The sequence below is a fragment of the Chanos chanos genome, chromosome 8 (assembly GCF_902362185.1).
Source record: "Chanos chanos chromosome 8, fChaCha1.1, whole genome shotgun sequence".
Lineage (NCBI taxonomy): Eukaryota > Metazoa > Chordata > Actinopteri > Gonorynchiformes > Chanidae > Chanos > Chanos chanos.
In genome coordinates, this window is record NC_044502.1 from 44,876,351 (window position 1) to 44,891,254 (window position 14,904).

Here is a 14,904-nt window from a genome sequence, read left to right on the forward strand (position 1 = left end):
AGTCAAGAAATTCTCTTTTTAATTAAGTGTACAAACATTTTATTCAAACAGCAGCATGGTAATTATATAATACAACAGTGGAAATGACACATGGAACATTATTGTACTGCAAATCATTTAAATCAATGATTCTCAACTCCAGTCCTGGGGACCCACTGTTCTGCATGTCTTTGTTTTAACTCAGGGCTGACACACCTGATTCCACTGATCAGTTAATCATGAAGCCCTTGATTAGCTCAATTAACTGTGGTGATGAGGAGTTAAAACAAAGAGGTGCAGGACAGTGGCCGCCCAGGACTGGAGTTGAGATCCACTGATTTAAATCATACAGAGGATTTACAAGCGCTTGCATCAAGTTGCCACCGGCCTTCTTGAATTGTAGACCTTAACTCCGTTTTGCATGGATGAACGAGCATGTTTGGTGAGAAGTGCTCCAGTTGTTTGCTTTTCTCCACACAGATCCCTGTTTGGAAGAACACGAAAACAAATTTAGTAACATGCGTTAGAATGATAAAGTAGTTTGCAACCTTCAACTGTTCTGTAGTCAGAATGATTATGTTGTTTGTAACCTTCAGCTATAAAGCCAGATATGTAATTACATGTTTTAATCAATAACTGAGTGAATTCATCATCTTTTATTCTATTATATGTCATCATCTTTGATATCATTTGTATTGCGGACGCTATGAAAGTGATTTTAAGCCACAGTTAACACTGGGTGCCACACAACTTCACTCTGAGAGGACTCACTGTATGTAGGGTGTGATATCATCCTGTGTCCATTTCTCCCTCAGGGTGAAGAGGGCATTAAAACGCTCCAGTGTATCCTCAGGGAGGTCCTCCACTCTCAGCAGACAGATCGTCTCAGGCTTAGAGCTACAGTCAACCAGAGCTAACCCCTGAGAGAGAGAGAATTAAAGAGGCTTTTGACTATGAAATGTTCTTCATTGACCAATAAACACAATCATGCAAACAAGTACTCAAACCAATTTCGTCCTACACACAAGAAAACAACTAAAGGTATGCATGGAAACCCTTACACTTAGTCCAGAGAGGGAAAGAGACAGATAGAAAGACAGAGAATCAATAACTTTACTTTTTTATAGACACTTAACAGATGGTAAACTAAAGTGCAAAAACAACTTACAAAACTAAGCACTAAACTGTCCTTAACTGGGCAAAAAGAAACAAGTTGTCTGAAATGCAATATGCATAGAATTCACTGACTTTTAAGGATCACAAGGATTAAAAGGGATTCACACACAATACCACAGAGTACTGTTGCTTTTGTAGATTTCAAATGCTTGTGTGTGTGTGCACATTGTCTCTCACCCTGAGCTGATCCATTCTTGTGTTCATGCCTTCAGGGACACTCTGTTGCCAAACCTGCTGAAACTCAGCCAGGTGAAACTTCACTGCGTTCTGAAGCAGCATCTGAGCAGTGGCCCGACAAACCTTATCTTCGTCCAACGCAAAAAACACCTCACCCTCTGAGAGAGAGAGACGGACAGACAGAGAGAGAGACTGATTCACTCTATGAAGCTCTGTATAACCAAGAAGCCACATGGATGTATGTTGGCTCAGCAAAATAATATGGTCACGAAGGCGACGGTTCACGGCCCTGCACACAGACAAGAGCTGTGGAAATACTGCACCGGCCGCTGTCCTTACCTTCAGAGGTGTAACGTCTCCCGTAACAGTTTAGACAATGCTCAATCATTTCCCTGTGCGGAGGAGAAACAGGTCACAGTCAACATCAGGACCGTCTGTGGTATTACAACTAACTATAGCTACCAGGGCATTAATGACATCTGATTACAGCATCGTCATTATCAAGTTATTACATCATGAGCTGGTAAGTAACACGTAACTCCTGGTATGTTTCTCAATATGGTACAATCATTTGGGTTGGTGACAGACACTTACAAACAAACATCAATTTCTCTGCAAGTATGACTGGAGTCATTCAGAGGATGGTCAGTGTTATGTACTTGCAGTCAGAAATGTTTGAATTGTCTCTGCTGGAATGAGGAAAAAATTCTGAATTTAGCTGAACTACAGAAATCACTTGATCAGCAAGGTGGAGTTCTCACTTCAGTTTGATGCCTTTCAAATTTAATTCAATTTGTGAATCGTGTTCAACAGCAGACGACAGACAACAAAGCAGCACACACTGTGGACAGAGATCATACTCTCTGTCTGTCGTTTTCCCATTTTAACCATCATCCCATTTCTTACTTTGGCTCCAGGGGTCCCAGCTCCTGTAGACAGACGTCCAGCGGAACTTTACTGAAAGACCAGGATTCAGAGTCCACCAGCTGGGTCACATGACCCAGGAGCTTCATCTCGTAATCAGGATCCAGGATTCTCCAGTATCCTGAGAAACAGACAGACAGACGCCGTGAGTCCAAACCGCACACCTCGCAGTTCCAGCGTTCCAGCCGTCAGTCTTAGACAAGGGGCGTAAAGCGGTTATGATCAGGGGCATTGGGGGGGGGTGATGTCATACACCCCCCGGAGATCTGTTCACGTCAAAATCACTATCACTAATAATTCATCCTGGGACCTTTACGACATTTTTTTTTTTTAAATAAGTGCACACACACACTGTGAACAGTGAGCAGAGAACTTGTCCTCTGCAGTTAACCCATCCGACACACCAGTAGTGAACACACACACCAGATGCAGGAGCAGTGGGCAGCCTTCCTTGGTGAGCGCTGGGGTTAGGTGCCTTGCTCAAGGGCACACAGCCGTGGATGTTGGGCCTGGGAATCGAACCGCAACCCTCCAGTCACAAGCCCGGTTCGCTACCCTTTAGGCCACGGCTGCCCAAAACGTTTGTTGTCAGAAGTGGGATTCGAACCCACGCCTCCAGGGGAGACTGCGACCTGAACGCAGCGCCTTAGACCGCTCGGCCATCCTGACATCTCTCCTTTGAATTACTGTGTGAATCTCACATGTCTGAGGAGCAGTACAATTCTTTAAACAATAAATAAAAAGAAATTAAAACCAAGCCTATTAATTAACTCCTCTCACAAAGATTTCTAGGTCCTGTTTCATTGTGCTGATTGTCTCAGTGTTATGATCTGCGTTCTGAAGATTCCTCTCTCACTCACGCCTCAGATGAGCTCAACTTCAAGAGGACAGGGAGGTGTGAAAGAACAATGCACCACTTACCGTCGATTTCACACGCATGAATTTTCTTGAGGTGGGCTTCCATCTCCTCTCGACTCGCCTGGATCCTCTCCAGCAGGTCTGTCAGCGTGTACTGAACGAACGCACGGAAAGTGTGATGTAAGCTTTTTTTTTTCTTTTTTTTTTTTTTACTGGAATACATAGCTCATAATGTTAAATATGTTTAAGCTATAAAACACACACACACAGACCAAAGTAATAAAAGTCAAAAATAAACGTCATGTCATTAAAAAGCATTTAAAAACGGTGTGCTTAATGTTAGTTTGAAAAAAAAAAACGTTTGCCGTATTCTAAACGAGCCGGACTCTTCGTACCCTCAGTCCAGGCGCGTCCTCCTGCGTGCCGAGGGCGGGACCGTCGTATGGGTTTTCCATTAAGAGTTTCTTTAGCTTCTTCAGCTTTGGCCGCTGGTGCCTCAGCTCCCAGTAACTGTTGGAAAAACCCCAAACCTGACAGAGGCAGTACAGGTGTCATTACTGTATGTCATTTTCTCACAAACATTTCCCTGAACATACTGACACGTCACTCTCCAGCAAAAATGAACTTATTTCTTCCGATCTCTTTCCTCCGCTTGTTATCAAACATGCTTCGGGTTATCACCAAAGTGCATCGGTCATTGTCATAGGAGAGTGTACGCGTTGCTAACCTGGGCTTGGACTAACTGTGGGCCTGTCGTGGTGGGTGTAAACTGATCCGGTGTCCTACATCCTGGTACAAAGAGCAGCAGGTTGGAAGTGTCCGCTATTTTCAGGTCGTACGTCCTGTCCTCGCTACACAGAATCGCGTGCTCATCTTTGTCACCTCTGATCACAAGGCTGAGGAGGGAGGGGGGTGAGGGAGTGAGAGAGACATACAGATTTGTTGTTCCTTGTATTACTTATCCTTTTTACTACTGCTTTGGCAATACAAATGCCTTATTTGTCATGCCAGTAAAGCACTATGAATTGAACCGAACTGAATTGAGAGACAGAGATAGGACATCTTCACCTAGGCAAGCTGAATTACAGGTCATCCACGTTAATAAAGTTTTTCTAAATTAAGAGCAGAGAAGATGCGTTAAACTAACTGAATGTTTGGACGTAACAAGTGAATTAACAGCCGTCCATGTAAAATAGATTAAATGTGCTAAGATACCTCTTGCCAGCTTCTATTTGTTTACATAGCGTATCGTCCAGCTCCATAAGACAGTAATCCCCAGATGAAACGTTGTCTCCAAATGACAGGCAGTGAGTTACTGGCTGTAAATCGTCCTCCTTTAATTTGGCGATTTGGAGAGTTGCTTGAACCTCCTCTAACGTTCTCATTCTGTTTTCGCGTCGACACACTCGTTCCTTGTGTGTGAGTGCCTTTTTCTTTTGGGTCTCTAAAAGTCAAATTCAATGACTCGTACGTGTTCGCGCTTTAGTTTTCCCGCAATATTTACCGGAAGTATGCTTTGACTGACATTTTCAAAAGCCAATGAAAAGGGGCATTTGTGTTCCAAGCTATTTAATTGGGAGGGCGTTGGAATCAATGCAACTTTTAAGTGACTAAATGTGTTACATATGTGCGACCTGTCTTATATCAGCAGTAATGCGCATAAAACCAACCCTGCAATTCATACATATTAAGAGAGGAGTCGATTAAACAAATTTCAACTCTTCTGCTGGAGTACAATACAGAAATTTAGTTTCCTCAAAAAATCCACTAGATGTCGCCATGAAACCATTTGTTTATTTTGTTTTTCCGATTTAAATTTGTGGCTTGCTACTGAATTTTGTTTAGTTAAAACATTGGGTAAAACAAGAGCACCAAACTCATTCAGAAAAAAATGCTGATTGCAAAAAAAGTATATAATTTTAAGCAGTCTTGGGGAAAAAAAAAAGTTTTATATCGTCCGCTTCATGTTTGGGTTTATTAAAGATAGTCGATTAAGACCCCGCCTCTGTGGTAAACTCCCCCAATGACGGCGGCCACAGAAACTTGGCGCAGCTTCCACCGTGGCCAAAACGTGCTTTCAGCGCTGGATAGTAAACAATCAGCGATTGGGACGTTAAATGAACGGTGCTGTCAGCCTTGGTCAAAACCAGAGCAGGACTATACAGCATCGGTTAATATGAATGAGGGTGGACAGTATGGATATGTCCATTCGTTTGGAGCAAAAACAGGATATTGTAAGCTTGAATAGAAGTGCGGATTGCTTGGTGGACTACTACAGCCAATACAATTAACCACTTGTTAGTTGGACTTATTTGACATCTTCGTCATCGAGGAAGGAGAAACAGTTATATTTTCATGGTTTTTTTTTTCTGCTCACTGCCTGGCGTCGGAAAAAAAAATCTCGGAAAATCCTGGTTGGATATTCTTGTAAGCTAAATTCTTCGATCCCATGATTGGAGGTAATTCATTCACTAATGTTTACTGAATTTGTTAGTTGATTTGTAACACGTTATTTTAAAGAGAATTTGTTTTCACCCCTAACAATTAACGAGTGAACGATGACACAGTCGGAGACAGCACATGGTTACCTAACGGTTACTGAAATATTTGCAGCCCCTCCTCAGTTGTCATACTGTATGGGATTGTGTGTCCTCGCGGGCCAACTCATGACATTAGATACACCCGTCATTTTCATGGACAAGGTTCTAGGTCTAACTCATGCAGAACACTGTCCAACAATTTTAACTCCGTGAACATGCATGTATTTTAACTGGCATAAATTAGTGCAGCTTTAAGCAATAAACAGCATCATTTACAGCGTGTGACATTTACTTCGGTTACGCATGCATTGTTTCTCTGTAGTTTAGGCAAGCTATTCCGAGATGGACAGCATTGGGAATACGATGCAGAAGAAAGCAGCCGAGCTGGAGCGCATGGCCGAGGTGCTGGTTACCGGAGAGCAATTGAGGTAGGAGTGGCGGTGACAACATCCTGCACCGGAGCACTGCAGCTACCCGAACAAAGGCGTGCGCGCGCCCGCACCGATCCCTGACACTCTCTCTACATCCATCTGAACGGTCAAAAAAAAAAAAAAAAAAAAGAGCTCAAAACACTGGCGTTGTTAAACGGTGCACAGTGGCTCTTGTTTTATTCATGCCTTTTTTCCCACATTTTCCCAGCGATTGTACGGTGTTCACAGGTTATGTGGGAACACCTGTTCTTTCAAATGATGAAAACGCGTGGTGAGCATCAGAGTCATAAAGCACTAAAAGTAGGTTATAAAATACACTATAACGGCAGTATGGCGTTTCACCTGACCCTTACAGTTCGTTTGATTGATTTCCTTCCTGGCCACCTGCTCTGTCAGAAAGGTGTCCCATGAAATTGCTTTTATAGGACGAGTGTTGTGTGTGTGCTATGGCCCGTGGCCAGAATAGCCATTTTAACGGGGGGAGAATCAACTCGCATTATCTGTCTCTATAACGCGACTGTAACATCCGTTGGCATTAACTGCTTTCATTATGTTCCCTGTAAAATTCTGTAGCAAATGGATTTTGCGAATTCGTTGACTATCATTTCCTAAATGGAATTTATTCTTACATTATGTTAGCGTGAGGCAAAACTTGCAAATCCGTTCGCGCGCGTCAGTAATCAGCAGAACGACTATTGGGATCATTTCTAAGTTCTGTTACAAATAGATGTGTGACTTAGTCTTCCTGTTCGTTCTGATTTAGATTTATAAAAAAAGATACATTCACATTAATCCTCGGGTTTGTTTAAAACAAGAAAGTTTTTTTTTTTTAACATAGTTACCAAAACTTTAACACTCTTCCCCTGACGTTAGTTCACTAGCTATAATCTTTTGTTGTTGTTGTTATTGTTGTTGCTGTTGCTTTTTGTGAGGGACTTCTTTGCGTGCAACCCTCTGATTTTCCACACTTCGGTCATGTCAAGCTCTTTTCTTTAGCAGTGCGTTGCCATCAATCTCTTGACACTGACACTGGTACGCTATGTGCTGGATTTCCCAATGTGAATCTTGGCACATGACCAAACTGTTTATGTCCACAAAGACTCATCTGGAATGGCCCAAGGGCATAGTAAAGATCTCACAGTTGTACATTTATAATGGGACATATAGGTATCATACAGACATTCATTATTCGCTCTACACGCACTGGCTACACACATTCTGTGCAGATGAATGGAATATTCCATGCATTCTAGTCCTTTATCCCTCACATTCTCTTGCCAGTAATTCTGGTGTCATTTTACAGCATTCTAGAGTGCTGAACAGACTCGAGTGATTCCAGTAAAATTAGTTCATTTCGGTCGTAGAATTCTTGCGTGGATTGAGGAAATTCTTTTATTTCAGAGTTGGAGATGAGTGGAGATTGTTATAGAGCAAATGTCCACTCGGCGGTGGAGAACGTTAGAAACAGCATGTGTCGAGTCAGATGCGGTCATGTGACCATAGCGAATAGGGGTGAGAGTGATGGAACTGATGTTGCAGCTGGTGTTTGGAAAGGCAGATGTTCAAAAGCCAGTCGTAACTGCACCTGCTTAACCTGATCAGATACTGACAGTGGTCACATGACCGCGTAACACCTCGAACAGGGCACCTCTGCCGTTGTCCCATTGGCTGATCTCTACACATCCATAATTAGTATGCTAATGATATCATCCCTGTGTTGATTAGTCAGTGACCTTAATGAACCCAGTTTTTTTTTCTGTTTTCCACAATGAGGTTGTACTGACAGCGTAACTACTGAATAAAACACCAATAGGAAGTGTAAATTCTGACAATACATTGATTTAGGGTGTAGGATTTGCTTGTTGGGCTGGACTTAAATGAGTGCAGTGAGTGTGTTGGCAGTAATTGCACTGTGTGTCAGCACAAGGGTCGGTATAGGTTCTCAAAGCACGCCCAAATTCTGAAGAACTTCAAAAACACGTACCCTCTTAATCCTTCTGTCGAGTTAATAGAGCAGGCATGAATCAAAACTGTTTGCATGGGAGTGCAGTGTTGAGTTAAGGTGAAAACGCTGAAAATGCTCAGACACACCCTCCGAGGCGTTCTGTTACATAAAGTAAAGCCGCACATGTCCAGTCATTATGAACACTCCAGAGAGAGGCCCAAACGTGGCCTCTGCACTATTGGATGCATAGTTGGTTTGGACTAATAGGCCTCTTTTTTTTCTTTTTTTTGGACTGAAACATGCCCAGAACCTGCCATTTCTCACCTGAGACAATTCCAGAAGTTGTTGAAGGAAATGTGTAATGGAACACGTTTGCAGGTTCAGTGGGGTTCCTCATCACATTTCTCATGTGATGTTCAGGAGATTGTCTTTCCATGGGAAAAGAAGCGCGGTTCACAAGTCAGGTTTAGTTTGAAACGAAACCTTGGATGCTGTCATAACTAACCAGCTGTGTGACTGGTGAAAGTATCTGTTTGCTTTTGGAAACTATTCTCTTGTTAATCCTTTGAGTTTCTTTCGCCATTAATCAGTCACAAAAGGTCTTTTATTTGGCCATCTCACCGCTTCACTGTAAATCAAACAGACCTATGATTGCTAAACAAATGGCACAAAGAAGAATCTAAATACTGTCTAAATGATGTCTGGTTTCAGTTAACGACTTCCCTTTGCATGCTTATCTCTGTCCAGAGAGGGGGAAAGTCCCTTAAAACACACACTGGAGGTCCTTGGACTTTAATACGCCTTTAATATGCTGTAGTTACCCTGTAGTGGAACTACGGGGTGGATTATTTTGTGGCTTTTTTTTTTCTCAAAGATTAGCACCAACAACAGAGCGCTAGCCATGTGAGCTTTAATGTGAGCGTTTTTCCTAATAACGGTATTTCCCCGCTCCAGTTCAGGCGTCTCACTTAAATTTGTTTTGTTTTCTTTTCTTTTCTTTTCCATGCCAAGTACTTACACTCTCAACATGCTCACTAACCCCTTGATTAGCTCAGCTCTGTGTGAGCGTATTATTGGGCTGGAACGACAAATGAATTTAGCCAGACTGCCACAGGCATGAGTTGTGTGTGTATGTGTGTACATTCCATTGAGTATTGTGTTGTGTTACTATCATTACCAGTAAGCAGCTGTAAGACATCAGCTGATACCTAAAACTGACAAACAAGCCCATATTTGGCCTGATACAATACTGATACCAAACCGCGATATCGATGCGGATGATATTATGGGAGGTGGATGGAGTTTCACCGCACATCGTGCTTATGTCTGTGTCAACATTAACATTTTGGTAAAAAATATGCGAGACATTTCATATAGAATATCAAGCTGAGGATGATTCATCACAGATAAGAAGTAACCTTTTTTATCACGTTCAGAATGAGTTCAAATGCAATGAGTATCAGTAATAACTAGTATTCCCACACAGACAGTCATGTGATCAGACAAAACACTCAGCAGAAGGAGCAAGACATCAGAATCTGGTCCCAGTTCACATTCAGTCTCACTCTGGTTTCACTCTGGTTCCACTCCAGATTCAACCTCACCTTAAAACAGCAGGGCTAATTCAGCATTTAACCAAATTACAATGGATCCTCCTGCCTCTGGAGTTACAGGATGCATTGTACCAACCACACAGAGGGTGTGACCACCTGGGCCAACAGTCGGGTTTTATATGAGAAATTCTGGCTGTGGAAAATCTGCTGCAGGAAGATGGTTCATTGTCCAGTATAGCGCATTGAGTCATTAGCGAATATATTCGCTTGCAGTTGAAGCGGCCTGTGTTAAGTTTGGCTAAATCATCCAAGCAACAAGTTTCAAACCGGCTGGTCTGTCACAGTGTCACACTCTTTCAGATCTGTGACCTGAGCCGGTATGCTTTAGGGACTTTACAGTTTTTCTAAACTGTGAGCAAAGTCATGCGTGTTAGTTTAAGGACATGACCGCAGTCTGCAGTCTGTTTGCCTCAGAAGGTTTCCCTGTTCCCCTGTCTTCTCAGCGGAGACGTCCAAACAGGGGAAAGATACACTTAGCTGTCCTGAGAGGACACTTACTCATAGGCACACTTACAAGACTTTCAAACTATTTCCTTTGCAGCTCCTGTTTGCCCCTGTCACAGGAGACAGATTGCTCCATATTTTTAAGAGAATTTCAGAGGGAGTCGTCTGTAGGCTGGTTTGACATTCATCCAGTAACTGGGCTAATTTCGACAAAGACTGAAAGGGAATGCGGCGACAGTCTCCAGGGTTTCGAAACGTGAACATTGCGTTTTTTTGATTTTGTCAGCTGAATTAGTTTATTCAGTAAGGTCACTACAAGAGCAAATCGTTGAATTATTAATGTGAGTTGTCCCAGAGTTTATCATGCTTGTATAATAGCATAGCAAGGTGACCCCTTTTCAGTCCGACTGTGATTTTATTTATTTATTTGTTTGTTTTTATTTTGCCTTTTTTTTTTTTCTTTTTTTTTGTTCCACAGACTGCGACTCCATGAGGCCAAAGTAATCAAAGATAGAAGGCACCACCTGCGGACCTACCCAAACTGCTTTGTGGCCAAGGAGCTCATTGATTGGCTGATCGAGCATAAGGAGGCGTCTGACAGAGAAACCGCTATCAAGATTATGCAGAAACTTCTGGACCAGAGCATCATCCATCACGGTAGGGCATAGGGCAGCAGCTGAGGAAATGAACCAAGACAAAAAACAAACAACAGCAAAAAAAAAAAAAAAAAAGCAAACAAAGCACATTTTGTTATGTTTATTCACTGGTGGATCATAGTTGTTATTGTCAGATCGAGTTACCAAAAGTCTTTCGTAACCCCTGTCAGCACAGCGCTATTCAATTATGAAGGAACATTCTAGATACTGAATCTTACAGTGTCCGTTAAGTCACTGGCTACGCCTGTGACCCTCAGAACATAGCAGTAAGTGGAGCAGTAAAGTAATGAGAAAGTAAAGTATTAATTAATTAATAAAAGTATGTGAAGTCAGGAAAGGGTTAACTTCGTTGTGTTTACAGTATTCCAAATGCTAGAAATCAGTACTGACTAAAAGCAAAGCGATAGTAACATAAAAAGTTCTTTACAGTAGAGAAAAGATGTGCTTTCAGTTGCGGAAGTGAATCTTTTAGGCGTAGATAAAACCAGGAGAGAAATCAGATTAGTCGTTTCGCCGAATGCGGGAACTGCTACTTAGAAACTCACCGTGTGTGTTTGACGTTTGTTGTTATTTTGCAGTTTGTGACGAACACAAAGAGTTCAAAGACATGAAGTTGTTTTACCGATTCCGGAAGGATGATGGAACGTTTCCTCTGGACAACGAGGCCAAGGTGTTCATGAGAGGTCAACGTGTGTATGAGAAGTATGCTGACCTTTGCTGACCTTTCTAAATCCAAACAATGTACCAGAGGGTCAGATTGCTTTTCCTCAACCTTTTTTTGTTTTGTTTTGTTTTGTTTTCTGCTGTTTTTTTTGGGGGGGGGGGGGGGGGGGGGTTCTGTTACGTTACGTACTGATACGACGCGGGTTGTTTGTCACAGATATGACCGAGGTTGTGTCATACCAGCAGGTCGTGATGTGATGTTTTTGTTTTTTCGTGTTCGAGGCGAGTCTGTACATTTTGTTTTGTTCATCAGACCCCCTCCGCAAATGAAGTGTATCCATAGAAACGCAGATTTTCGAGCAGGGTTCAGTGGCTCCCCTGCCAGCTGGATCCATTTAGCTGTGCCGGCCTCACCTGCAAGTCGTAGCTTGTAAATGACTGAGAAGAAACCGCAGGGGTTTCCGTACAGTCTATTAGGGCTGTGCTTTCAAATAGCGCTTAAAGTAGTTTAATTGTATCTATTTGGCAAAGCAGAGTTCCGTCTGATAGATCTGAACACATCTGTTTGAATTTACTGCCTCTGCAGTGTTTTGGTTTTGAATAATTTAGTCATAATAGAACGTGAGTAATGCTATGGTAGAAGTGAGTAGCAGTATTAGGGATGAAGTGTTGTGTATCTGAACGGTCACTTTGTTTGGGTAAAGTCTTTAACAGACCAAGTGCCCTGTTTGTCAGTCAGGCCTTCTGTATGGGCCAAGTTTAGAACAGAACAGAGTCTGGGCTAATTCAGTTACATTCAGAAGATAAGTATAATTTCAAATTAAGGTCAAATTTCAGAATTGTCCTTGGACAGAGAGAGGGGGGGGGGCATTGTACAGTAACACATCAGATTTGTTTATTTTGAGTCATTCATCCGTAAGTGTACACTGTAAATTTCCCCAGATGAAGGCACTGACTCCCTTAAAAAAAAATTTAAGTGAGAAAAAAAAAAGAAATCTAGAATGTCCAAAAACATTCCCACAATTCATAAACCCAGGCAGTAAAGCCTAATCGTCATTCAACGTTTGATTGGTAGGGGTTTTTCTTTGTTTTGGTTTTTTTTGTAGTTTGTTTTTGGGTTCAGTCATTTACCTCGATTTTTTTTTTTTAAGTCCTCCTAAATTTCTGTAGAGGTTAAAAACGTCAAAGTATTGTCGCTCTCCAGCCTGACTACTCATAGCATCTCCATACTGCCACCTGCTCCGTGTTTTGAGGAGAAAGCTCTGTCACAGAGCTCTGACACTGTGGTTTGTCGTGTCGTCCCCCCGTGAAATTCTCCCAGAAGTCTTCCCTGGAGGCAGCTACCATTCTTGGCCAGGTTCGAATAATCTTAAGGCTTTAAAATATTTTCTACAGCAGCGTCAGCGTTTTTTTTTAAGGGCGCTGGAGCACGTCAACATTTATCCTTTTACACAGTCCATAAACCCAGCAACCTGTAGCAGTGACACGCTCACACTCCCTCACAAACGACCACACAAACACTCACCAGCCACGTGAGAGCATTATTAAAATCATCTTCGGTTAGTTTGACAGCTATCTGTGCAGTCAGCATCTATATTTAGGACAACCACAAAATCACACTAAAGAGACGGCAAGGTAGAGAAAGCAAGTGGTGAGAATGGCTTGGTTGCTGTGTTGAGTCTGACCTGAATTGATTAGAGTCATTCTTGGGTTGTCCTAGGTTAGTGACAGGGTGGGTTTGGACCCGCAGTTGTAGAGTGCTGCTCTTCACCTTGTATGGTGTACTTGTCTCTCTCTGTCTCTCTCTCTCTCTCGCTCTCTCTCTCTCTCTCTCTCTCTCTCTCTCTTTCTCTCTCTCTCTCTCTCTCTCTCTCCTTCTCTTTCTCTCCTACTGTCTCTGTCTCCCACTCTCTCCTTGCCTGTTTATCTGCCCGAGCCTGGCTCGGCCCTTGCATAACAGAAAAGAAATGTTGTCCAGCCGGAGACATCTGTCGTTTAAAAGCCGCCAAGTCTCGCGTTTATGTAATCATTGAGGACACACTTGCTCTGGTGGTTCGCATGCGCATCCTGCTCTCTCTCTCTCTCTCTCTCTCTCTCCCTCTCTCTCTCTCTCTCCCTCCGCGGCGTGCTGTCCTCTTTCTTCACCGCTGACACCCGAGAGCCGCCACCGACGGCGGCCGCTGCTGATGGCGAAGGCACGGCAGATTTACGACCGTGGAGAGAGGGTCTGACGTTTACACGTGGGACAGGACGGATGACAACGGCGGCTGTAGCCACAGAACTGCAAAGTCAGACAGAGTGACAGAACGAGAGAGAGAGAGAGAAAAAGAAAGGGAGAAAGAAAGAGAGAAAGAGGGGGGGGAGGGAGGGAACACGTGGGAGTAACAGGTTTTTGGGGTCAGGCCCAAAGTAACTAAGATTAGTGACTAAGAACAATTTCTCCCTTTAATGTTTTACAGCCTTTGTCTGACTGTCCATTGTCTCAGGGGTGACAGTGAGCAAACAGAAATCTTTTGAAAGCACTTTATGTGTCAACATCCTTAGAGTGTTTACCCTGTGCTGTAAATAGGTCTCACAGTCACTATTCCTGTGAATGTACTTTGACTAAAACAACAAACTTAACCTCTCTCTTGTCAAGTAAAACCCGGGTCTTGTCGAGCGAGCCCGGTTATTGGTTATGTGGTTTCGAAAGCCTGTGTGTGCTACACGTCTGGTGCACCGTTCTCAGATGTCTTCCTGAAAGCTTTTTGGTTTAGTTTTCAAAAACGAATTAGTATCCGGATGACGTGACTCGTGCGTGTTGTCGGCCACCTCCTCTGGTGTGTGTGTTTGGTGAAAGTGTTCGAGACCAGCCCCGCGGTAATTACAGAGATTAATAAAGGGAGAGGGAAGACAATCTGTCCTCCACACCACAGGGATGGAGATTACGTGCACTGTCCCTATTTGGCCTCAAGAAGAGTGGATTTTTTTTTTTTTTTTGGTATTTGTCTAGTGTGACGGACTGATGACATTTAACTTCTCGTTTCCTCCAAAATCACATAATATCAAACCACAAAACAGCGGCAACAGCGACGACAGAGAGGAACAAATCAAGCCATTCGTCCATACGCGAGTCCTCAGCAGAACTGCCGCCCCCTCTGTCACCAGATACCGAGCTTGACTCCCGAGGACCAGACGGGATGTTGCTCCAGGACTCGGATCCTGGCCCGGGCCGTCCCAGGCAATGTCGTCTGTTAAGATGTTATGTTTCACTTACTGGCAGCGTGATATCAGCAAGTGCCTGGAAAAACCTCGTCTCTAGAGCCAGTGGCCGTGTGTCAGACCTAATCTGTCACTGAGATCTGTGTTCCTGGCAGAGGGAGTTGACTTATGCTGATAAGGGTGGATTGATGTCATTAGTGCCTTGGTATGATCCTTAGATTGGAGGCGTGATCAATATTTGCCTGGACTATCTCCTGTTTGCCTTGCTTTCACATGCAACGCCCTGACTGCCTTTTG

General features: G+C 43.2%; 2 protein-coding genes and 1 non-coding gene across 3 annotated transcripts in view; 1 reads left to right on the forward strand and 2 right to left on the reverse strand.

Annotated features, from left to right (window-relative positions):
* Nucleotides 1–351: 351 nt before the first annotated feature.
* dscc1 (DNA replication and sister chromatid cohesion 1) lies at nucleotides 352–4,499 on the reverse strand. The gene is made up of 9 exons (XM_030783298.1): nucleotides 4,330–4,499; nucleotides 3,842–4,010; nucleotides 3,510–3,644; nucleotides 3,178–3,268; nucleotides 2,239–2,377; nucleotides 1,672–1,724; nucleotides 1,333–1,490; nucleotides 751–899; nucleotides 352–463 (listed from the first exon to the last, which is right to left on the reverse strand). Exons 1-9 carry the CDS (start codon nucleotides 4,497–4,499, stop codon nucleotides 352–354), a joined length of 1,176 nt encoding a protein of 391 aa, XP_030639158.1.
* Nucleotides 2,843–2,925, reverse strand: trnal-cag (transfer RNA leucine (anticodon CAG)). The gene has a single exon. It is a non-coding gene; the product is annotated as a tRNA-Leu (tRNA).
* A 718-nt stretch (nucleotides 4,500–5,217) lies between the features above and the next one.
* Nucleotides 5,218–14,904, forward strand: part of deptor (DEP domain containing MTOR-interacting protein) — a 35,433-nt gene continuing 25,746 nt past the window's right edge. The window contains exons 1-4 of the mRNA XM_030781105.1: nucleotides 5,218–5,573; nucleotides 5,977–6,082; nucleotides 10,566–10,744; nucleotides 11,322–11,445. Coding sequence (XP_030636965.1) covers nucleotides 5,997–6,082; nucleotides 10,566–10,744; nucleotides 11,322–11,445 — 389 coding nt within the window. The 5' untranslated portion in view covers nucleotides 5,218–5,573; nucleotides 5,977–5,996. The remainder of the gene's footprint in view (nucleotides 5,574–5,976; nucleotides 6,083–10,565; nucleotides 10,745–11,321; nucleotides 11,446–14,904) is intronic.

What these genes read in the sequence shown, in the direction of transcription:
- dscc1 (XM_030783298.1), bottom strand. Translation starts at nt 4,499, where the DNA reads ATGAGAACGTTAGAGGAGGTTCAAGCAACTCTCCAAATCGCCAAATTA. An exon ending in CTGGGACCCCTGGAGCCAAA is followed by an intron (nt 1,725 to 2,238) that starts GTAAGAAATGGG and finishes TCCTCCGCACAG; the next exon opens with GGAAATGATTGAGCATTGTC. An exon ending in CAAGAATGGATCAGCTCAGG is followed by an intron (nt 900 to 1,332) that starts GTGAGAGACAAT and finishes TCTCTCTCTCAG; the next exon opens with GGGTTAGCTCTGGTTGACTG.